The sequence below is a fragment of the Dipodomys merriami genome, unplaced genomic scaffold, assembly GCF_024711535.1.
Source record: "Dipodomys merriami isolate MVZ:Mamm:240054 unplaced genomic scaffold, mDipMer1.0.p SCAF_403, whole genome shotgun sequence".
NCBI classification, from domain to species: domain Eukaryota; kingdom Metazoa; phylum Chordata; class Mammalia; order Rodentia; family Heteromyidae; genus Dipodomys; species Dipodomys merriami.
The window spans coordinates 954677-980264 of NW_027205638.1; the positions used below are offsets into that span (position 1 = coordinate 954677).

The window sequence follows — 25588 nt, forward strand, 5'->3', positions numbered from 1 at the left end:
GAAGCACAGAATTTACAGTTAATGCTATGCACTGTCATAATGGTCCAAGAACTTTGTGGGTTCTTAATTTAGAAAATGCCAGATACTTAAATTTTAACTTGAATATATCACTTTTCCAATCAGTTTTCCCCGCCCTAAAGGAAAAAAAAATGTTTTTTAGTTGGGGGAAGAGTTGGAATATGGGAAGTTGCCAGTAGTTAGATTTTTCTTTTAATGTTTTTCTGTTATGTTTATGTTATGTTTTGTAGTTATGATAAACTTTGCACTTTAACTTGGTAAAAGTCCAATGTCTCCCAAAAGGGACTAAGGAACAAATTTTTAATAATGTACAATTTCTTTAGAGGAGATTCAAAACCAAAAGATTGTTTATATGAAAAGTTGTAGAGAAAGTAGTTGAAAAAAGTCCATTCAAAAAAATTTTATTCCACTTACATGAACTTAATACATATGTTCTTAACAATTATGCTTGGATTGTTCATAAAAATTTCAAAAAATATTGAACAAAGCTAGCCATCATCTCAAGTTATTTCCCTGTTCACTACTTTTTTTTTAACAGTACGTGTATTTGAGGCACGTATCAGAAAAGAAAAAAATTATAAAAGCAAAAAAATTCGAAAAACCAATTTAATACATATAGGGTTTTTGTTTAATGCTCTGCTGGATATACATGAATAACGAATACCAAGGAGTTCATTTTTACTACACCTTTATTTCTACATTTGTTTTTAGGTTGGTTAAAACATTTATATACAAATAAAATGTGTAACAAAAATAATGAGAGCAAACAGCAGTTCACTTTACAAATGGAATGTGAGACATTTTTGCCCTTACCTGGAATTAATTGGGTCACAACTTTGTCTCAAAGAGCAGATCTGGTGCTGAAATCAAAGGTGTGAACACTGAGATAGACTCTTCCACAGAAATACATGATTCCAACATATAATATCCATGGAATATCTGTGAAGTGAGGCTAAGACTCTGTCCGTGAATCTCCCAGCTCACAGGCTCCTGCGGCTCTGCAGACATGGGGTTTCCTCCAATAAAATTTTATTGTTTTTACATGTCACCTATATCCTTAATTTACATTGAAATTTTCATAATCAGTGAAAGTATATTTTGATTGCTGCTCATTTTTTGTCATTTTAAAATGATTGTATAATTAGACATTCTAGTACCATGAGATTGTGGGATTCACTTTTTGAAAAAATACTGTCTATGGAAGTGTGTATGGTATCAGGAGCTCAATGTCAACATTCTATGATGACCTTGTACCATGATGATGAGATGATGAATGAAGTTTTGCCTTCTACTCAAACTGTCACTCAGCGCCAAGAGGTTCATATTTGTGAACAGTTGGGATATGCTCAGCTGCAGGTCCAAAGTCCTGAGAATGGGAAATCTGAGCTTTGGTATGAAAATATGTTCATACAGATTTTTTTGAATGCTGCTTTTATACATGAGACTGCTCATTGTTACTTAATCTATATTCCTCATCTTTTAAAAAATTCTGCAATGTTTCACTTATTTTTAAATGTGCAACAAAATTCCATTAAATTACTAAGTTTTTATTTAAGGTTCTGCGATGAAACCATTTTTAAAACATTTTTATAGGGCTGGGAAGGTAGCTCAATGGTAGAGTGCTTGCCTCACATACATGAGGCCCTGGGTTTGATTCCTCAATGCTACATAAATACAAAAATCCAGAAGTGGTGCTGTGGCTCAGGTGTTAATGCACTAACCTTGAGATGAACAGCTGAGGGACAGAGCAGGCCCAGAGTTCATGCCCCACAATTGACAAAAATATATACATATATTTTTTTCTATATAAAATATCATAGTTATTCCAATGTAGTTTTTGTAAACATCTTGGAAGAATAAATATAACAGGGGGCACACTTCACTGCCTTTATTAGACAAGGGGACTCATGATACAATATAGAACAATGTCAGAATCTGATGTGTGGCATGAGTAGAGTGTCAAGCTTGAACATAAAAGCCAAGAATTAAAGCACCATGAGTTTAAAGTTAACTACCAACATAAACAAAAGGAAAGGTAAATATAGTGATAGAATTTCATGAAACCAAAATTATGCATCATCTTTTTATTTATGTAGATGTCCAAATAGAGAATATTAGCCATGGAAATCCAGAAATTATAGATGGGTTTTCAGAGTACAGTGAGAGAGAAAGAGCATACTGATAATTTTTTCCCTTTGATTTGGAGGATCCTGGGGAAGTGGTCATAAGGAGTGGTGTCATCAAGACAATGAAGTGGACAAAGTGTGATGAAGGAAAAATATATCGTGTGGTTCTCAGTGAGTTAGGGACTGTGGCAGGGACTGGGTTTCTATAAGGTGAAATGATCCTTCACATTCATCCCAGGGGACCACACATATGAAGGCAGGCACTGGATAAAGATTATTATAAGGTTTATTAAAGAAGCCATATTGTCCTGGGAGATGGAGCACATGGCATCTGTCCCTATCCAGGTAGAAGGTGGTTCTGTGGCAGGAAGTGAGGTAGGTGCTTAGATAGGTCTGGGCAGAGAGAGGGAAGGGACAGCTGTATGGTGGGAACTTCAGGGTTGGGAGGAACTCAGGTCTGGGTGGAGCTGAGGACCATAGGAAGGCATAATGCTTACATTCCCCAATTTGTTGTTTAATAAAAATAGGGGTACCAGACCAAGGGATATGGGTGGAGGTCGTTTCTTCTAGAGTGTCTTCCTCCTGTAAATGGGTAAAGTAGTAAGGGGTTCCTGCTTTATTGCTCGGCCAAATGATGTCTCGGATTGCTGTTATCCTGTTATCCTGTTAAAAGAGACTTTTGGAAAGATCAGGCAAACATTGACAAGGTAACAAGTTAACAAGGTAACAAGTTAAACGTTAACACAAATGGCATAGGAGAACACATATTGGCCATGGGCTGGAAAAGTTCCATTTGGAACATAAGCCCAGTTGTGGCCCATTACAGAGGAGGAGTAATACTCGGGGCAGAAATGCAGAAAGAGGGTGTCTAAGGTCTTTTGGGCAACCAGGTACCAGAGAACATAATGGACTGCTTGGAAGTACCAGTTAGAGGCTACTATAAATACAAATAGCAGGGAACAAAGTAAGACTGGAACTTCTGTCCACGAACAAGTTAGACAGGTATGGACATTAGGTGGGCAAGCAACTATTTCTCTTGATCTCCCTGCTCTGATTAATTTTGAAAGGGCAAGCATAAAGTAACTCCATTTAGGAAGTAATCTCCTCTTACTCCTCTCCATAGTTTTCCATTGTCTGGACTAAATTTGTCTTTGGGGGTCTCAATGTCTGTTGCTGGGATAGGTTGTCCTAGTTGACATTGACTGGGTTTGAACTCAAGGTCTGGGCACTTTTCCTGAGCACTTCTGCTCAAGGCTAATGCTCTACTACCTAAGAGTTCCTTGGAGGTGAGAGTCTCTTGAGCCATGTCTCCAGCCTGGCTCTTGGCTGATTAGCTGGGAAATGGAGTTTTAGACAGATCCTTTGTGCCCAGGATGGCTTTGAACTGTGGCAAAAAGAATCTTTGTCATAAAAGCCATTTATATTTCCAATTCAAGAAACAAGGAGATCAATGAGATAGAAGTTACCTATAACTTGTTAATAATTGACTAACAATTGCTTTACAGAATTTTGTAGTAAAACCCAGTAGATATTTTAAAGTACAACTGATTGACATTCTAAGTACTGCCCCTTGCCTCTGGGCAGCCTGTTTAAAGTCATACAACATTTAACCTTTAACAAATGTCAGACCCTTTCTTAGGCTATAGCAGTATATCTTGTTTAACAGTTTGGTTTGTAAATGCATTTTTCTGGTTAACTGAGAAGCCTGATCTGTAGTGGTTCTAAAAATGCCTGCCCTTGTAGGCCTTTAGACAAATCTCACTAGGGACCTAATCTCAGGTCACAACCACTTTTCCTTAACGGATAAGTTAATGTGGCTGGGCCAGCTCAAAAGTCATTGCCATTTAAGACTTTGAGCAGATACAGAGCGTTTGGGATTTCAATTATCCCTCACATTTTACAACTTTAGCTTTTATAACCCAGTACCATAGATGACTGGCAAGTCCCTGCCAAGTCAGACAGACATGGGTATTAGTCATGCCTACAAATTATCTTCCCATGACTTCTGGACTCTGATCAAGCTTTGAAGGGCCAAGCAGAAGTGACTCCAGGATCGGGTACCATCTCTGCCATCCAAAAAGCAGTGGCTTACTGCCTCTGCATGTTCCAACATTCCTGGGGTTCCAGGAATGCCTTTCTCCATGGTGGGATAAATACTTTTTTAGTAGTTTCCTTCATTGCATGCTGGACTTGAACTCAGGGTTTGAGTATTGTCCCTCAACTCTCCAGATCAAGACAGCCCTCTGCCACTTGGAACTCCAAACCAACTATGCTTTTGAGCACTCTGCTGGCACATTAGAGATGACAATCTCACAGGACCTTTGTCTGCCCAACCTGTCTTCACACTACTTTTCAGCTTAATGAGTCTTTACTTATAGCCACATTTACTCCAAGTAAAAGCAACAACGATGGGCACTGGAAGGAGATTTAAAAGCGTGGTTTTACCTTGAAATTATTCAGGGCCAACATTCCATCTAACAAACTTGTCATCTGTCCTTAATTGTGGGCCTTTAGGAAACTGTTATAAAGACCCTATAATGGCAAAGTAGGTTAAACAATCATTTTGGTAATCCTAATTTTTATTTTCCACGTTGAAATCAACCTTTAGGATAATTTTTCCTTTTAAACTTTCCTTTTTCTGGAAGGCCTGCCACTCCTAGAAACTTTACAAATTTCTGACATTGGAGAGGCCATTTTTAAATCTTTTTGAAAAGTCATTTTACTTTGCATTTAAATTCCTCATTGAAACACTGGGCAATACCCTTTACCTCTTGTCTGAAGGTTTAAACTGGCTATTTTTTCCTACAGTATGAGTTACATTTAGCAAATTAGCAGTTTATTTTAATGCAGTAGCTCTGTACCAAGAATCTAGACTTAGTATCTCTTTCCCTTTAGAGATAAGTCAACTTAGATTTTTTGCTCATACACCCCTTATGGTCTAACATGGTGGTGATTAACATTACAGAAACAAATATCTTTTTTTTCAACAGAAACAAATATCTTAATTGGCTTGTTTTTTATTCTCTTTTTACCGCAAATTCGCAGGCTTTTCATCATGTGTGATTTAGCAAGGCTGGAGTCTAGGCAAGGATGTGGCATCTCCCAGTGTGTATGGACTGTCGCATCTCTGGCTGGTTACCTGCAAAATTCTATATGCACTAGTTAAAGACCACTGGTGAAAGACCACACTGGCTTTTGCAGGCTGGTGTCACTGGTTTAGGCAGCTGTGACAACTTTGTTCTGTTACATGGGTATTTCCCATGCCTAGGAGCAAACTGCATCTTGACACACTGTGGTCCCTTGATTATAAAGGGAGTTGATCAGTGCACAACAGAGGAAACAGAATTAAAACCTTAGGCTTAGTTTACCAGTCATGGTCAGAGGTACAATATTTAATCTTAGCATAGATAGACATCAGAAATAACATAAATCACAGCCAACTTAATTACCAATTTCATTGACTTTGGAAAGGAAACCATCTTTTCTAAGTCCTTTCCCATGGCCTTTTAAAACTGCCTGTTTTTTTATTTGGCTTATAGTCAGGTCACAAAGCAATTCAGATTAAACGACAGCTTCCATTGACAAAGATTTTTAGCAAGCAGAATACTTGGTAACTTTGGAACCATTACTGTTTACATATATTACATATAGACAGACAGAGATGTTGGTGCACAGATTAGAGAGCACACTTGAATTCTAAAATTGGCCATTTAAAGTTTTGGAATTTTAGCAGTAATACTTTGCCTAATCATGGTAGAACCACATAGTCAGTTCAAAACAAAAAACTGCCAACAACAAGAAACTTTTTATTAAACAGGAGTCAAGACATGAACAGACATATAGCGTGACATAATGGCCCCTATCCTGGTCAGGTAAGGGGGGATGTTTATAGGACCCAAAAACATCCAAGGAAATTTATTGTGAAAGCCACCTTCACGCCCTCCCCCTCTTCACTGGGCTTCCCTCAGAGCACCTGGACCAGTTCCCTCCACCCAGGCACCCCTGTCATGTGACACCAGGCAGCCCACAAGGATCATTTTCGCCTGTATTTTACCCTACCAAATATCTAGCACAGTCTTACCTCTTTCTGCTTATCTCTATAAACCCATGGCTATCTATAAGTATTCTAGCTAGCTTTTGTCCATAATTTTTTCCATGAGTCTAGATTTTTAAATTGCTACAGAATTAAATTTAGCAAAACAATAACTTATAATTTGTTATAGAACTAGAAATTTGGAACTGGAAAAAGCAATATTGTCCTCTTGAGAAATTCACTTTCACCCTCCATAACAGTGAGAAAACACAGACTCTCCACAATATCCACACTAGTGTTTTATTACTCTGAAGAACAATAGCATGGTCTACAAGTTAAAAATTCATAACAGACTCATGAGTAGTAAATAGAAAACAGCATGTAGTAAAATCATTTTGGCATTACTCATCCAAACCCAAATGCTTAAGAATCATGTCTTAATTTTTTCACCAAAGAAACTAGAAATGGAACTGTGATTCTAGTGCTAGAATTTAGCCTTGAGAAAAAGTAGTTAAGGAATGCGGCTAGGCTTTGAGTTCAATCTACAAGACTTGTACCCACACACAAAGAAAATGTATTCCCAAATATGTATTCTTTCAGGTTTTCTGAATGTTTCATGAACTTGGGGATGAAAGATGATGAGACAGATTTTATTCTTGTGTACATTTTGTAATAAACAAGGAGTATTATCTTCCAACAGACCTTCCATTAAAGAAATGAATTGGAATAGTAATAGTGTTATAATGTATACATAGACCACACATATAGTGGAAGACTTTTGGGGAGCAGTGGAGAAATTGATGCTTTCATGTCCTTGGATTAAATCATGATAGTCCTTCCCCATCTATCACTACCAAACCAGCCTGGATGATTTGAGTTCAATCTCAAAGGTCCAGAGCTCCTATTCTGAGAAGTGTTTATTAAATTTCCTTGAACATCCATTCCTCAATATAAAAGACACAAATCAACGATTTCACTATCTTAATACTTTGTCAAGCCTGGAGGTAATTGATACCCATCCCTTTGGTCCAACCCTGAATAATATGAAGGGGCATCATCCCTACTCTACACAATGAGAGGATGAGAAATGTTGACTCAGTGAGTGGTTTCCCCTTACACCTAGCTTAATTCTACCATGCAGGATTTCTCTATAATTTATAGAGGTTTCTGCCAAAGGTTTCCGTATATTGGGTTTCTTTTTTGTGTGAGTGCTCTAATGCTGGCTGAAGGTTCATTTCTGCTTGAAAGACGTCCTCTAATGTTCACTTCACATTTTGTCTTGTCTCTAGGTCTCTGAAATATGTAGAGAAACCTCTGAAACTTCTGGCTAAATATTGGTCTACATTTATTATACTCACATTTTCTCTCCTTTTTATGTTCTTGGATGTAATGAGGACTGACTTCTATTAAAAATTGCATATTTTTTAGACCTGTTAGTTTTCTTTTCTCCTATGTGATTCAGTTCTCTGATGAACACTGGGCTATGCTGTCGAAGTGGGATTTTCTACATTGGTATTATTCATACCTTGTCTTTCTTGTCTGTGCTCTATAAACATCCCTGCATGATTACTAAGTGAAGGACTTTTTTGATACTTGTTTCGTTTTCTCCTGAGTGTTTTCTGATGAAAATTTAACTATGACTTCTCGAAAACTTTCCACATTTTTTTCATTCATAAGATTTTTCTCCTGTGTGCATTCAATTTGGAACCATGAGGTATGCCTTCTGGCTAAAAGGCTCCACATTTGCGACATTCACAAGGCTCCTATCCAGTTTTGGTTCTATCATGCAAACTTATTTTTCTTCCAGGTGAAACTTTCCATAGTTATCACATTCCTAAGGTTTCTCATGTGTGTGGATTTTCTTATGCTTCCTGAGGTATGAACTCCGGATGTAGGACTTTCCACATTTGTTACATTCATAAGGTTTCTCTCCTGTGTGTGTTCTCTGATGAATAGTAAGTTTTGACTTATGGTTGAAAGACTTTTCACACACATTACATTCATAAGGTTTCTCTCCTGTGTGTGTTCTCTGATGGCGAATAAGGTGAAACTGCTGTCTGAAATACTTTCCACATTTGTTACATTCATAAGGTTTCTCCCCTGTATGTGTTCTCTGATGGACAGTAAGGTGTGGTTTTAATCTGAAATACTTTCCACATTTGTTACATTCATAAGGTTTCTCTCCTGTGTGTGTTCTCTGATGAACAGTAAGGTATGACTTACGGGTGAAAGACTTTTCACACACATTACATTCATAAGGTTTCTCTCCTGTGTGTGTTCTCTGATGAACAGTAAGTTCTGACTTACGGATGAAAGACTTTTCACACACATTACATTCATAAGGTTTCTCTCCTGTGTGTGTTCTCTGATGAACAGTAAGTTCTGACTTACGGGTGAAAGACTTTTCACACACATTACATTCATAAGGTTTCTCTCCTGTGTGTGTTCTCTGATGAACAGTAAGTTCTGACTTACGGGTGAAAGACTTTTCACACACATTACATTCATAAGGTTTCTCTCCTGTGTGTCTTCTCTGATGAACAGTAAGTTCTGACTTACGGGTGAAAGACTTTTCACACACATTACATTCATAAGGTTTCTCCCCTGTGTGTGTTCTCTGATGGCGAATAAGGTGAAACTGCTGTCTGAAATACTTTCCACATTTGTTACATTCATAAGGTTTCTCCCCTGTATGTGTTCTCTGATGGACAGTAAGGTATGATTTTAATCTGAAATACTTTCCACATTTGTTACATTCATAAAGTTTCTCTCCTGTGTGTGTTCTCTGATGAACAGTAAGGTGTGACTTACAGGTGAAAGACTTTTCACACACATTACATTCATAAGGTTTTTCTCCTGTATGAGTTCTCTGATGAACAGTAAGGTCTGACTTCTGTCTGAAATAATTTCCACATTTGTCACATTCATAAGATTTCTCTTGTGTGTGTATTCTCTGAAACATATTGATGTATGACTTCATTCTACATGAATTTCCACATTTGTTACATTCATCAAACTTCTGTTCTTTGTCAGTTCTGTGATGCCTTCTGAGACCTGACTTTTGAGTGGAAATTTTCCTACATGCTTCATATTCATAGGGTTTCTCTTCTGGTGTTGTTTTAGGTTTGTCAGAACTTAGTTCTGACTTCTTAGAGATAGATTTTCCACATTGCTTAAACTCATCAGGCTTCTCTAGATATTTCCTCTCAGGTTTTGTAAGGTGTAAATCCTTACTGAATGATTTCTTACATTCACTACTTGTATAAGGATTCTCTCCTGTGTCTCTTTTCTGAGGCATAGTGACTGGAAACCTCCTTCCCTGACAAAGTTCTTGGGCAAGAAGAGCAGACTTATCATATTCTTCTCTATATTCATTATGGTTAGAGATGGAATCTCTGACGCAAACCCAATTATGTGGAAAGAATATCATCTTTGAATTTAATATCTTCTCTCCTCCATATTCAAAATATGGACCATCATAATTTTGACTAAAAGCCTCTGAATATCTAAGCGATTGTTTAACTACAGGAGAAACACCAGGCATATATGCAGCCGGCATCTTATCAGGCTCACCGTAGGGGAGCATGTTCTGACACTGAATGAACTCATCCGTCATCATCCTTAAGGAGTTCTCATCAGTCCTATTCAGATCTGGCTTCTGTTTTGAGGTCAAGTTAGAAGTTGTCACTAATCTCACTCTTTGCTCTATTGTGTTAATATTTCTGACAGCTACGTCACACAGACATTCATCTGGACCTTCCTGGTAAGTCTTAATCACATGCTTCATTTTTTGAACATCTAAAATGAGTTATATAAAGAAGAAAAAATAAATAAATAAGATCCAAATACTCCTTAATATAAAGGTAAAGACATTTTTCCCATCTTAACTGTTACAAATTTTAAAATATTAAAGTAGGAATTGATTTATGAGAAATAAATTTCTTTCACCACAATGTATTGATTAAGAAAGTAATACTCTTCCTTACACCCTTTTTTGTCATGGGGCATGAACTCCAGGCCTGGTGTTGTCCTTCAGCTCTTCAGCTCAAAGCTAGCTCTCTACCATTTCAGCCACGGCAAGACTCCCAGGTTTTTCTGCTTATGTGGTGCTGAAGAATCGAACCCAGAGCCTTATGCATGCAAGGCAAGCACACTACCACTGAGCTACTATAATCAAGAACTCTGATAACAACAGATGCTGGAGGGGAAATGGACAGAAGGGAACGGTACTGCATTTTTGTTGGCAGTGTAAACCTGTTCAACCACTTTGGAAAACAGAATGGAGACTCCTCAAAAGACTCCACATAGAGCTCCCTTATGAATCAGCAATCCCACTTATGGGCATTTACCCAAATGATCACAAACAAGACCATACTAAGGGTACCAGCACAACTATGCTTATTGCAGCATTGTTTACCATAGCTAAGATAAGGAACAAACACAAATGCCCCTCAGTAGATGAATGGTTCAAGAAAATGTGGTATATATGCATAATGGAATTCCATGCATTCATCGGAAAGAATGATATGGCTCCATTCGTTAGGAAATGGAAAGACTTGGAAAAATTATATTGAGTGAAGTATGCCAGGCCCAAAGAAACAGGTCCCATGGTTCCCCTTATTTCAATAACTAGTATATGTCTGAGACAAGCAGAAACGGTCAATAAGTTGATGTTAGGCCAAACGAACCCCAAGATAAGGACTCATATTTTTTTCTTTCTTGCTATTGTTTCTAACATATATATATATATATATATATATATATATATATGATATTTCTTTGTTGCTTTATATGTCCCTCCCCCATAGTATAACCCCTGTTTTTACTGTGTTTGATGTAGGTATAATTTGTGGAGGGGAAGGTGGACCCATTCCAACAATGAGATGTACAAGACGTTATGTCAAAAAATGAACTTTACAACTTTGGCTGGGGCGGGGGGCTGGAGGGGAATGATGGGAAGGGATGGTAACGGAAATCAAAGGAGGGGGCAACATTGCTTGATAAGAAATGTACTCATTACCTTTCCCATGTACTTGTAACCCCTCTGTAAATGATTTTCACAATAAAAAAAGAGTAACACTGACAGTTTATGATGGAAAATGTTTTTCTGTGTTTCAGGTATTTCTTTTGTTTATGTCAGAGGAATTATTTATACAAATTACTAAACTATTTACTGCTAGCTTTTTAACCTGTATAATTTAATATGTATCATTCTTCATTTTTTCCCAAAAATTGATTTGTTTGATCTTAGGGGAATAGATGCTTTGTATTGTTTTATTTTCTTAAAATAATTTATATATTGTGCTACTTTACTTCTTAAACATTAGGAGAACAGTATTTTCTAACTTTGGAGATTGTACCATTTTTATACAAACCTTTGCTTTCACCTGAGAATAAAGTTTTATAACCACATTTCTTCAGTTATAAGTTCTCACTGTGAATTAAGTATCTTTAGAAATTTTAAATTTGTTTCCCTCCATCTTAGACAGAATCTCATCAGACTTTTAAACCCTCAGACTCATGAACTAAAGCCACATCAGCTCACCACCTAGTTAATCATTCTCTCTAGACTGAAAGCTTTGGTTCTGTATCCTGGCCTCTACCCTCCATATCCTTATCAGAGGATAGCAGCCTTGGCATAGTCATTTGCTATACCTGCCTAGTCCTAGTTTCAAAGAAAACTAAATCTCATTTTTCACATTTCTAATTTTCTTTTTTCAAAATAATTTCCACAAGAGAAAGAGTTGCTAACTTTACCATTACTGCCCTACACAGTTCAGTGTGCATCTACATGCATTTTTGATTCACAAGTCTAACACAAAGATCACCTAGTTCTCTGCTACACGTGGGACTCAAGGGAATTTGGAATATTATTGGTCAGTACATAGCAAGACAAATTTACCAATTTGGTTCTGGATCCAAGATCATACGCAAGATGCTTTAACTCACCTGAGAAATTCTTGTCTGAGGCTTCTCTCATATATGACTCTTCATCTTGCTCCAGCTTGACAATCAATTGAGGTTTAGGACCAGTGTGCCCTGTTAATAAGAGTGAAGACCTATTGCTCATGCTGTGTCAAAATTGTTCTAAGTTTTCAGATATCCTGTTAACAAGGTTGCTCCCAAATCTTCTTTCATTTCTCACTGGCTCCATGGTTGAATCTCCCTTAGGTTTGAATTAATTTTGCAGGTTGTGTGACTTGAATGCAATTCGTTTTCTCAAGGTTAGCATTCTATTAGTTTGAGTTCTAGCTCCACTTCCAGTTTAAAAGTGGTTATCTTGAGATAAGAGTCTCATGGAGACTTCACTGGCATTTTTTCTTCCAACTGAAAGCCTCAGATTTCAGACTCCTAAGAATTACAGGCATGAACCACTGCATCTAGTACTAGGTTTGGATTATAAATACTCCCTCTAATCTAGTGATTTCCAGTTCATGCTTCCAATAATGTTAAATAGGTATGTATGTATGTATGTATGTATGTATGTATGTATGTAAGTATGTATGTATGTATGTGTTTTCTAGATTGTATATCTACCCACAATAATCACCTCAAGTTTGGGAAGACAGTCTTCTCTTTACGGAAGACAGTTTGGAACTTTTGTCATACTGCTGATTTGGATTCTTGAACAATGAAAATAAAATTGCCTCTGAATGTATATAATTTACCTGTATATAATCTACCTTCATTCGAAACAAGTGACACTTCCCACAGACTGGAAACTTACATCCAAATAGCATTGAAAGTTCTATAAATATTCACATATCTACTAAAAACAAATCATTTTCCAGGCACCAGTGGTTCACACCTGTAATCCTAGTTACTCAGTAGGCTGAGATCTGAGGATTGCCATACAAAGCCAGCCCTAATAGGAAAGCTGTGAGATACTTATCTCCAATTTAACCATCACAAAGCTTGAAGAGGCGCTGTTGCTCAAGTGATAGAGTGCTCACCTTGAACTGAAGAGCTGAGGCACTGTACCAATGCCCAGAGGTCAAGCCCCACTTAACTTTTCAAGTTAATGTGATATTTTTGGCTTACCTAAGGACACCAGCATGCTATAGGTTTCCAGCATCACATCTCTATACAGGGTCCTCTGAGAAATATCCAATTCCTGCCACTCCTCCCAGCTGAATTCCACAGCCACATCATCAAATGACACCAGCTTCTGTAAGGGCAGATTCCATCAATCCCTGAGTCATGAGAACACCAAAGCTAGAATTTCATTCTGCTACATGTCTGCTTTTGTATTTCAGAATGTGGTTGGAACTTTCTGTTATTTATAAAATGAGAGAAAATATAATCAAAGTAGAAATATTTGCCTCTATAGTAACTTGGTAATTATGCATACAAAATTTTTCTAATACATCAGAACCCATTTCTGGTTCCAGCAATAAAGACAAGAAAACAGTTCTACGAAGCTAATAACCTAGCAAAACAACAATAAGTATAAGTAGGAGTCTGAAAGTGTGTGTTTAGCTTATTTTGGTAATATTTACTACATATCTGGGTAACAATGAAGTAAACAAATATTTTCTGCATTTTCATATTCTGCCTCACTGACAATACTATTTAGATTTTCTATTAAATAGTGCACTCATAAACAGTCACAACATAGTCATTACATCATATGGAATACATAACACATTAGTAGATCTAAGAAAAGCACAGCATCCAGTGAATGTTAAAAGGAGTAAAATTACTCAAAAAATAGTAAATGAATGATTTGGCTCTCATAAGATTTGACTTAGTTTTCACAATAAAACATACGATGTTAATCATTTTTGTTATTAAATTTCTAGATATAAAAGAATGGTCATAGATAGCCATATGTTTCCTTCATATGTAAAAACGAATTGCCAGCATGAATCTTTGTGAACATTGACTACTTCCTACCACACCAAATACTTACTTATTACCAGAAAATGTTTCTTAATCAGCTTTGCATTTTAATAGGCTAAGGATGGATGTAAATGGATAGAGGTTTAAGGAATGCTCAAGATGATCTCCAAAAATGTGAAATATGACCACCACAAGAAGGATAGAGAATAAAAACTATGAATTGGGACATGATCTAAAAAATATAGTAGTTTTAAGAATTAGAATAAAATACAGCACTAATTTGTTGTACAGCATCTAAAAGGAATACAGTAATTCGTGACAATATCAGAGGTGAATGATAACTAACACACAAAAAGAAAATATATCTATAAAATGTTGAAAGAAAATAGACTTTAATACACAATCCATTGGGCAAAGGGCCTCTTCTAACAATATAGATTGAAGGTATTCCTAGGGAAAGATAATGCATTATTAACACATCTTCATTTTAAGTGCTATAAAAATTATTCTGTGGGGCTTGGAAGGTGGCTGGCTCAGTGGTAGAGCACTTGCTTTGCATGCCTGAGGCCCAGGGTTCGATTCCTCAGCACCACATAAGCAAAAAAGAAAAAAAGCCAGAAGTGGCGCTGTGGCTCAAGTGGTAGAACCCTAGCCTTGAGCTGAAGAGCTGAGAGACAGGGCCTAGAGCCAGAGATCAGGCCTAACAACCAGACCAAAAAAAAATTATTCTGTATCAAGAGAAAAATAAAAATAGCTAACATAGATCTACACAAAGGACAAAATTATTAAAAAGGTAAATGTGTAGGTAAAGGAATGGTACATGTGTAGGTAAAAGAATGTATAGAAAACATTGCATGCAATTTCTCTTGTGAAAAGAAAACTTATAGTACCATATTCATAATTCATAAGGAATTGAAATTCTATATACAAACACATAAGTGTTTTAAAAACAAAGATTGTGAAACCTGCACATGGATCAATTAATTTTGTACTTGCCTTGGAAATATGGGGGTCTGAGTTCAAAGAATTATTTCTACAAAAATGTAAAAGGAGAATAGAAAGGTTATAAATTCCATTCAATTCCATTGAAAAGTAACTATATTATGCTATATGCTACTACTATGATAATATTGTAAAGTTTAATGTTCCTAGTAAAAATGCATCCAGCAAGTTAATTTCCTTTGTGTTCCTACCAAAGAATCCCACAGGGTAGAAAGTTAATTTTCTTGCAGTACTATAGTATAACAATTTTCCTGCACATTTTACCTCTGCTGAAGCTCTATGCTTCAGCCTGAGAATGGCCTTTGTTCTTTACATGAAATGTCTGCTTATTTCTGTATGAAGAATATTAATAAGACCATTTTAAAAAAATCTTGCAGTCCTTGCATATTTTGAGTTGCACAAATTCAATGGAACATAGAAACAAATCTTTGAAAAAGTAGGGCACCTGTATTAAGCATACAGTCTTATTTTTATCCTATGAACAATGCAGTATAACAAGTATTTACATCAGATTTAATTTGTAATTGGTATCAGAGGTAATTCACAGTGTACAGGAGAATGCCTGCAGCTTATATGAGAGGTGATTTACAGTTAATTTGAGGTGTGTGCAGGTTACATAGAAGCAAAATAAGAAATAAATATGAGACAAACAAATATTAAATAGCAAAATGTTCATCGAAATAAGACCATATTTATATTGTAAAATATAGTAAATATATAAGGCACTGTCTGAAATGAACAGAAGAAAGAAAACGTAATGAGCAATCCAAAGTCATGGACTAGAGAGAAATAAAAATTTAAAAAAATATACAAAGATACCATGAGCAAAAGTTAATGATGAAAAATACAAATTGGGATAATATGTAGGAAATAAGCATCAGCCCCAAATGTATGACCACAGATACAGATAATTGCTAATAACAGACAGATTATACATTATGATAATAAAAATTTATGCTGAAAAGCAAAGTGTACAAAGACATGTTTAAAAGACCATGCAGTTTTAATACTTTAATGTACCATTACTATTGCAGAACTCATACTCCTCTTACTAACTGATATAACAACCAGACAAAAAATCAGCACTAACATACACATGGATGCCATTTTCTTAAACTTAAAAAAAAACACTATGGTGTTACATTTATCAAGACACATATTCCAAGATTAAAAGTAAATCAGAAGACAAATGATGTAGAAACCAATATGAAAAATTAAAGTTATGTTATAAATACATGAAAATTAAAAAATATATTTGCAGTATACTATGAATGAAATAAACACAGGGAAATTACAATGGATCTCAAAGAAATGTATTCCTTCATTGTGATTTATAGAATATTAAATGTAGCCTCTTTCTTACTTCACCTTTGAAATAAAAACAAATAGTTTGGGGCTGGGAAGATGGCTAAGTATTAGAGTACTTTCCTGCCATGCATGAAGCTCTAGGTTCCATTCCTCAGCACTACATAAACAGAAAAATTAAGAAATGGCACTGTGGCTCAGGTGGTAGAGTTGTAGACTTGAGCAAATCAAGATCAGGAATGGTGCCCAGGAAGGCTCCAAATTCAAGCTCTAAGTTTGGCAAAAAAAAAAAAAAAGGTTAAATATATATGGTGTATTCACATGGATATCTTCTGGAGAGTGGGGGAAAGCCAGAGAACTAGAAGGAAATGGGGTAAAAAGTGCATCTATGGAGGTCATTAGGCACTGATGAAAGTAAGCTATATAAATCATGAGTCAAGATGGAAGGGAAACATTGGGAGAGAGTGAGGGTATGGAAGACACAGCATGACAGGAAATGTACTCAATACCTGGCCCAAGAACTGGTAGTCTCTCCATACATCACCACTATAACAATAAATTCAATTTAAATTTGAAACAATTTCTTCATGGAGTTGTGTGAGCATAAAGTTAGTGAAGAAAATGTACCACAGTTAGAAGAACAGCTACAATTATTAGAAATAAAATACATCACTTAATTGATACATGAAATACTGGAGCTTAGGTTGAATTTTAAATATGCTGTTAACAATAATCTAACTTCATTGTAGTATCCAATTAACTGTTAATGATAAATATTCAGGTAAGTAAAAACAAAACAAAACAAGTGCTTCTGGCTCAAGATGCTTATCCTACCCTAGCTACTAAGGAGTCTGGAAGCCAGACAACTGGGTAGACAACTCAAATGAAGCAGCTAATCAACAGATTGGAGGAGGTGTGGCTCAAGAGATAGTACCAAAAAAGAAATTAAAGCACAACTTAGGAAGTGGAAAAACCTACCATGCTCCCAGAATGGGAGAATCAACATTGTGAAAATGACAATACTTCCAAAGGCTATCCACAAATTCAATGCAATACGTATCAATAGTCCAACCTCATTCTTCAATGAAATAGAAAAAGCAAGCCATAAATTTATATGGAACAATAAAAGACCCTAGATAGCAAAAACCATCCATACCAGAAAGAACAATGCTGGTAGAATATCACTACCAAATTTCAAACTGTACTACAAAGCCATAGTAATCAAAACAGCTTGGTAATTGCACAAGAACAAACTTGAGGATCAATGGAATACTGAAGTCCCAGAAATGAACACACAGACCTATATCCACCTAAACTTTGAGAAGGGAGCTAAAAAAATAGAATGGAGGAACGACAACTTCATCAGTAAAAGGTGGTGGCAAAGTTGGTTCATTACAAGAAGAAAACTAAAGCTACATCTCTATATATCACCCTGCACCAGAATCAACTCCAAAAGTAACAAAAACCTCACATTCAAAGAAAACACCCTGAAAAACATTACAGAAAAGAATAGGAGAAACTCTAGTGGTACTTGGCACCAGCCAAAATTTTCTTAATAGAGACCCAGAAACACAACAAATCAAAGAAAGATTGGACAAATGGGATTGCATGAAACCACAGAGCTTCTGCATGCAAAGGACATTGCTAACAAGATCAATACAAAGCACACAGATTGGGAAAAGATCTTCACTAGGCATAAAATGAACATTGGTCTCATAACTAAAATATACTTAGAACTCAAGAAATTAAATCCCCAACAACAAATCCTCAGAGAAACAACTGCCCAATAAATAAGTGGGCTAAAGACATAACAAGAATCTAATCTGAAGAGGAAAGAATGGCCAAAAGATATCTTTAAAAAAAATGCTCAACTTATAAATATGTTAGAAACAATTACAAGAAAGAAAATACATTTGAATCCTTAACGGGGTTCATTTCGCCTAAAATCAACTTATCTGATCGTTTCTGCTTGTCTCAGACATATACTAGTTATTTCAAGTAAGGGAAATCATGAAACCTATGTTTGTTTGGGCCTTGCTTATTTCACGTAGTATAATTTTTTTCCAAGTCTTTCCATTTCCTAACAAATGGAGCAATTTCATTCTTAAAAAAATACAAAAACAAAACAAGGCTCAATTCTCTAGTCAAAAAGAAATGCAAATTAAGACAACCCTGAAATTCCACCTCACCCCAGATAGATTGGCTATAATCAAGAACACTAATAACAACAGATGCTGGAGGGGATGCAGACAGAAAAGGGAACCCTACTGCATTGTTGGTGGGAGTGTAAACTTGTTCAATCACTTTGGAAAGTAGAATGGAGGTTCCTCAAAAGACTCTACATAGTGCTCCCCTATAACCCAGCAATCACACTTTAGGGTATTTACCCAAAGATCACAAACAAGGGTATACTAAAGCTACCAGCACACCTATGTTTATTGCAGCTTTATTTACCATAGCTAAGATATGGAACCAACCTCGATGCCCCTTAGTAGATGAGTGAATCAAGAAAATATGGTATATATATACATATATATATATATCCATATATACATAATATGCATTTATACATATATACGTGTGTGTATACACGCGCACACACACACACACACACACACACACACACACACACACACACACACACACACAATGCTTTTCTATGCCTCCATTAGAAAAATGGTATCACACCATTTATTAGGAAATGGAATGACTTGGAAAAACTTGTATTAAGTGATGTAAGCCAGGCCCAAAGAAACATAGGTCCCATGGTCTCCCTTATTTGAAATAACTAGTACATGTCTAGGACAAGCAGAAACGGTCAAAAGCTATGTACATATGACCATATAAGATGATATGAAGTGAAATGAGCCCTAAGACAGGAACCCAAGTGGTTTTTCTCTTTCGTGCCATTGTTTTTAATGCACTTTTATAATGTACTATGTTATTTTTTTTGTTCCTTTGGTATGTTCTTCCCCCAAGGTATAACCCCTGTTTTCACTGTATTTGTTTGCGGTACCCTGCATCTTGTATATACATTTTTCTAATTTGGGGATAGGAAAGGAAAAACCAAAAGGCTTAAATAGGGATACAAGCTGACTCATTGTAACAATGAGATGTACAAGGCACTAGGTTGAAAACCAACTTTGCCATTTGTGTGAGGGAGGGTGAGAGGGGTTGCAGATGTTAGGAGGAAAGAAATGGTAGGGAAAAAACAAAGGAGCAGGTAACAATGCTCCATAGGAAATATAATCACATAACTGTAACCCCTCTCTAAACTATTTTACAATGCAAAAAGATTTAAAAAAAAAAACAAGTAGTGCCAACACTGAAGGAGGAAGCTGACAGAATGTGAGGCCTGTGAGTTCCTGTTCCAACACTAGCACAAGAAAGGCACAGTGGAGAATGAGGTAGGTGTATCCCATCAGTTTTGAATTTAGACACCAAGCATGCAACACAACAAACCTTCATCTCAGACATAAAGATAAAAGGGGTAAGAATAATTTCAATTCAAAGAACCATGTCAGCAAAGGAAAATTGATCAGTAAAACAAACAAGTTCCCAGATACAGCATTTGAAAAATGGTGAGAGACAGATGGAGAGAGGGGGACTGAAAGAAAAGAAGACACAAGGAGGAAAATATATAAAAAGTGAGAGAAAGAGAGAAATGATGAAAGCTTATGAGTAGGAAACAGAATGAAGAGAGTAAATAGAGAAAAAAAATCTTGTGAGGACACCTTAGAAAAAATACAGAGGGCTTTCTAGGAAATATTATCAGGTTTTATGTAATCAAAGACCAGGAAGACCAGAAGTATGTATGGAGAGTAATTTAATTACATATATCTTACTAAATAATCTCTAACATTTGAAGTTGTGTGTATGACCACACTATTTCAGAAACTCCAGTAAAACCTCTTTAACATAATTCAACATTACTAATAAGGAGGTGATCTCTGACAAGTTGTCAGCAAATGTCCACTTTACATGACAAGTGACCCCCTCAATGGCATTGAATCACAAAACAAGTGTGACTACTTTATCTCATATCAGAAAACTCCAAGCAAGTCTGCCCTCAATAAGACAGATTGTAACATTTTATAATCTACTCATTCTAAAAACCATCTTTACCTGATTTAGGAGCAAGTTCTTGAAGCTGAATCTTTTTTTTGTTTTTGTTTTTAAATCTTGGATAAACTTAGCTTCCTAAAATGGAATGTAAAAAATGAGATATAAAAAGCAACTCACCAGAGATCCTCTCATTCTTTCTTGCTGTTGACAATGAAGAGAAGATTCTGGAAGCATGGCTTGGAGAAAAGGCAATTGACATAGTCAGGAAAGAACCTGTGTGATTATGCCCAGATTTTCCTGCTCAAAACATTATACATGGAGTGAAAAAGCACAAAGCCTTCTTATGGGCGAAGAATATTGGATGTCTCAAGTAGAGTATTAAATGCTCCACTGAAGATGACTCCACAGTCCATTAGTAGGTAGACAAACAGTATTCTAGGTTAATATACATACAGAATTCATAAAAACGCAGGTTCCTAAAAATAATTGAATAATTAAAACAAAAATCCACACCTTTAATACTACTAGTTATTAAGGAAATATATTTAGGGTTGTATGAATTATTTTTCTATTCATTAAAATGGATCCTAGGACTCCATTGAACTTTTTTAAAAAAATTATTGTGAACATACTGTACAGAGGAGTTACAATTACATGGGCAAAATAATGACTACACTTCTTATCCATCATTGTAGCCTCCTCCTTTGTTTCCCCTTCCCAACACCTCCTCCCCCGACCCCCTCCCACATCCTTTCCCCCCCACCAAAGTTGTAAAGTTCATTTTCGACATTACAACTGTACGTCTCATTGTTGCAATGGGCCCAACTGTATCCCTCTTTAAAGGATTTGTTTTTTCCCTTCCCCTCCACAAATTATGGCAACATCAAATACAATGAAAGCAGGTGTTATACCGTGGGGGAGGGACATACAAAACAACAAGGAAATAATCTCATAAATGTGTTAGAAACAATTGCATGAAAGAAAAAAAAAACATTTGAATACATATCTTAGGATTCATTTCCCTAACATCAACTTTACTGACCTTTTCTGCTTGACTCAGTCACATACTAGTTATTTCAAATGAGGGAAACCATGGGACCTATGTTTCTTTGGGCCTGGCTTACTTCACTTAATATAATTTTTTCCAAGCCTTTCCATTTTGTAACAAATGGAGCAATGTCATTCTTTCTGATGGAGGCATAGAATTCCATTGTGTATATATACCACATTTTCTTGATCCATTCATCTACTGAGGTGCATCTGGGTTGGTTCCATATCTTCGCTATGGTAAATAATGCTGCAATAATCATAGTCATGCAGGTAGCTTTAGTGTGGTCTTGTTTGTGAACATTTGGGTAAATGCCCAAAAGTAGGATTGCTGAGTCATAGGGGAGCTCTATGTGGAGTCTTTTGAAGAGCCTCCATACTACTTTTCAATGTGGTTGAACAAGTTTACACTCCCACCAACAATGCAGTAGGGTTCCCTTCTGTCCGTATCCCCTCCAGCATCTGTTATTAGACTTCTTGATTATAGCCATTCTAACTGGAGTGAGGTGGTATCTTTTGCACTCTGTCTTATTAATTTATATATTTAAACTCCATGGAGAGAATATACATTATAACTCAATATTAACTCACGCAAAATTGTACAGGAAAATGTATAATACATATTACTTGTATTATAATATTTCAATAATGGTTTTCAAATGGCATAGTTCTCTGCATCCAAATTCTTGGAGCACCCTTGAGCAATAACTTGAAATTTGTCATTTAGCCTACTTTATGTAATCAGTAAAGGTTATGTAAATGCAGGTTTGAGAAGTCCCTAATGGTCACTTTCCTAAACAATTCTGTGAAGAATTGTGGCCATTCTCTGGGAGATAAAGGGCTTAATAAAGATGAAACATGAAATATTAGTCATAGGAGTGACAGAACACCAACCACCCAATCACAGAAAGAACCAGAAGATTAAAATCTTATGTTGCACAAATAATACTAACACAAAATTCTAAGCTGAGGACACCCCAAAATACAGATTTATAAAACTAAAAAATGATTTAAATACCTATATGCTTTTTCTTATATTTATTGTTTGGCTTTTACACAGGAAATGCTACTATCCAGAGGATTTTTTTTACACAACTATATGGAAGAGAAACTCTTTATATAAAATAACAAACTTTACAGTGACATATGAAATATGAAAATCTACTCTGTAAACTTCAGTTAGGTCGTTTGTGCTAAGAAACAGTATGAATCACTAAAAAACAACATTTGTACATTCATTTTGGATTGTTCCACGTCACAAGAATGGTTTCTTACTTTTAAAAAGTTACAAGAATTTTCTGTAGGCTAATTATCCATATTCCATTACTCAAAACCACAAGTGTTGTAGATTTCAGGGTGGGATATTTTCTTTTTGTTTTGGGATTTAGAGTATCCTCCTTAAATTTAAAGTCTGCTATTTCATATTATTTCATTACAAACATAATCTATGTTTAAAAGAGTTTATTTTGTAACTGGGCTCTGGTGGCTCATGGTTGTAATCCTAGCTACTCAGAAGTTTGAGATCTGAGCACCACAGATTGAAGCCAGCTGGGGCAGGAAAGTCTAAGAGACTCTGATCTCCAATAAACTACTAAAATAACTAGAAGTGGAAATGTGGCTTAAGTGGTAGAACATTATGCTGGAACAAAAGGAGCTCAGGGTCAATGTCCAGTGCTTGAGTCCAAGAACCAGGTCTAGCACACAAAAAGAGCATTTTATTGTATTGTATTTAAATTCTATTGAACAATTGTTTTGGAATACATATTTAGGCAGTCTCTCATTTTAAATGATGTAAATTAGGCTTAATAATCTAGTGGAGAAATTGTAACTTGTCAAGGACAGATAAAGTGGAGAATATCCATGCCAGTAACATTTTAAGCTAGGAAAATCCATAGGAAGTGCAAAGCATAAAAGGGATCAACATGTTTCACTAACATATTTTAAAGGAATGTTCAAGCTTCATTGACTTCAATTTCCATGAAGAATTTCTTAAGTGAAATAATACTTCTTCAAGCAGATTGAGACAAAATAGAGAACACTACCTAAAACCTCATTATACGTTACATCTAAAAAACACACCACTTTGAGCAAGAAACAGTACTTTAATATCCTTCTGTAACACTTCATGACAAACACATTCTCAACTGCAGGTAAAAACCAACGCTATAACGCTACTATCATTATATCCACAGGTGAGACATTTGAGAGATCATATACAAGAATTGATAATGTGAACAGGCTGAATAAATTAGTAAGAACAGAGATAGATAGTTTCACTTGTGACAATAATTCCTCCACCACAAATCACAGCCCCATGTCCCTTCTGAGCACTAGGTTCTGACTGATTCCTCAGGCAAGTTCATTCCCCCTCCTACTAGTTAGTGTAAACCTTCCAACAGCATCAAGTGATTGGGAGAGTTAGAGGAAAGAGTACCACCTGAGTCTTGTGTTCTAGGAAGTAGAACCAATCTTTGCTAAGGCAAGGAACCTGAAAACATGTTGTCCTTCCTTTGCCTTTCTGCCTCTGCTCTGTAGGGCTTGTCAGAGTTGACAAGGTATCCTCCTTCAAACATTGCTAGGATTCATTGCTTAACTAAAAGAAAAAAAAACAGGACCATCACACACTACTGTAATATCTCATGTAGACCTGTTGCTTGAAAGGTCGTGTACAAACACGTGTGAACTAAAGCCAGCAGTACTAAGAGAGCTAACAATGCAGGAGAAGAGTGGAGACACCTCTAGGAGAAACAACACAGAAACCCAAAATACAACTGCAGTATAAATGGAGTCAAATCAGGCACACCCCTCACAATTTTACTGCAATTGTTACCATGCTCATCTTACACCTGGGCAAAGATAATAAAGTCACGTGTTAACAGCAGAATTTCACCGTCATGGAAATCTAAATGCACACTTTCTCCTATTCTGAAGAACCTCCCAACTAGCTGTCAGAACGTTGCAAGCCAGTTTCTGACACCTGGAGTCACAAGAGTTGTGGCAGCACAAACTCTTGAACCCTGAAGAAATCATTAGCCCCATGCTGGATGAACACATGGAGGATCAATTTCACCTTGTGTTTTGTATCCAGCTCGCAGTTCCTACCTGATATTGGTTCTGCAGCCTGAGATCCCTTCAAGTTACACCTCCCAAGCTCCACTGAAGAGAAACCTTCTCCACTGAAGAGAAACCTTCTAGCAGCAAGCCAACTGGAAAGGAACTGGAATTTGCAGGCTGGAAACACCCACAGTGGGTGGGGAGGCACATGCGCAGAAGGATCTTTGTCCTGCTTTAAAAAAAAATAGAGAATACAAACCCTGCACTTTCAAAGGATCTGTGCTGCAACATAGACTACAATTCCCACAATGCATGGTGCCACTCTGAGAGGAAGTATTTTCCATCAATGCTAGGCCCTTTGTCTTAGGACTGCAGGGATGCATAGGAAGGTTTTCTCCTGCTTGCACGAGCATAGGTGAGTTTTTTTTTTGTTTTTAAATGAAAATCACTATGTGTCTCCTGAAACATTGTTAGAATATCCGAGAAATGGACAAGTATTGGAAGCATGAAATAAGTTGGCTTTTTAATTCTTAGATCTACTAATGTAATTGAGGTTATGAGAGGTTAGCTTTTGAGTTCTGTTGAATGTAAATTACACCTGATTTCTTTACATTTTGGAATAGCTCCCTGTTCAATATAAATAGGTATTCGCAGGCACTAAACTGATTCTTGGTCATTTTTCATGCTCTAATGTATACACTGCAATAAACTAGCAGAATTGCTAGATTTACAGCATAATCCTTGCACCATGTAAATTTTTTTTAAAAATCTAATAATTTCCCAGAAATGCCCAAATTTCATTTTTGAAATCTTAAGTCGTTTCTGGCTCTTTCCAAATTTTTCCGTTATTTTAAGATTCTTTTCTTTTAATTTCTTTTCTTTTCTTTTCTTTGATGTTCATTGTTGCTCTTGTGGCTTGAACTCATGGTGTTCCCATTACCATTTCTTAAACAATTTGTTCAGCTAAATAGTGAAACGCATCCTGTGGGTGGGAGGAATGCTCTTAGAGCATGCACCTCACCACCATTGCTGTTCAAACAGATGGTGGTTTGGGGAGATCGGTGGAATGTGGGTGAGGTGCAAGTGTGAAGTGAAG

The 25588-nt window shown here is 36.3% G+C and overlaps 1 protein-coding gene across 1 annotated transcript in view; it reads right to left on the reverse strand.

Moving 5' to 3' along the window:
- LOC138806659 (zinc finger protein 658B-like) overlaps positions 1-25588 on the reverse strand; it is a 267776-nt gene that overhangs the window by 234969 nt on the left and 7219 nt on the right. Inside the window, exons 4-6 of the mRNA XM_069992079.1 lie at positions 24541-24724; positions 12127-12216; positions 8076-9975 (exon numbers count right to left, since the gene is read on the reverse strand). Coding sequence (XP_069848180.1) covers positions 8076-9975; positions 12127-12216; positions 24541-24724 — 2174 coding nt within the window. The remainder of the gene's footprint in view (positions 1-8075; positions 9976-12126; positions 12217-24540; positions 24725-25588) is intronic.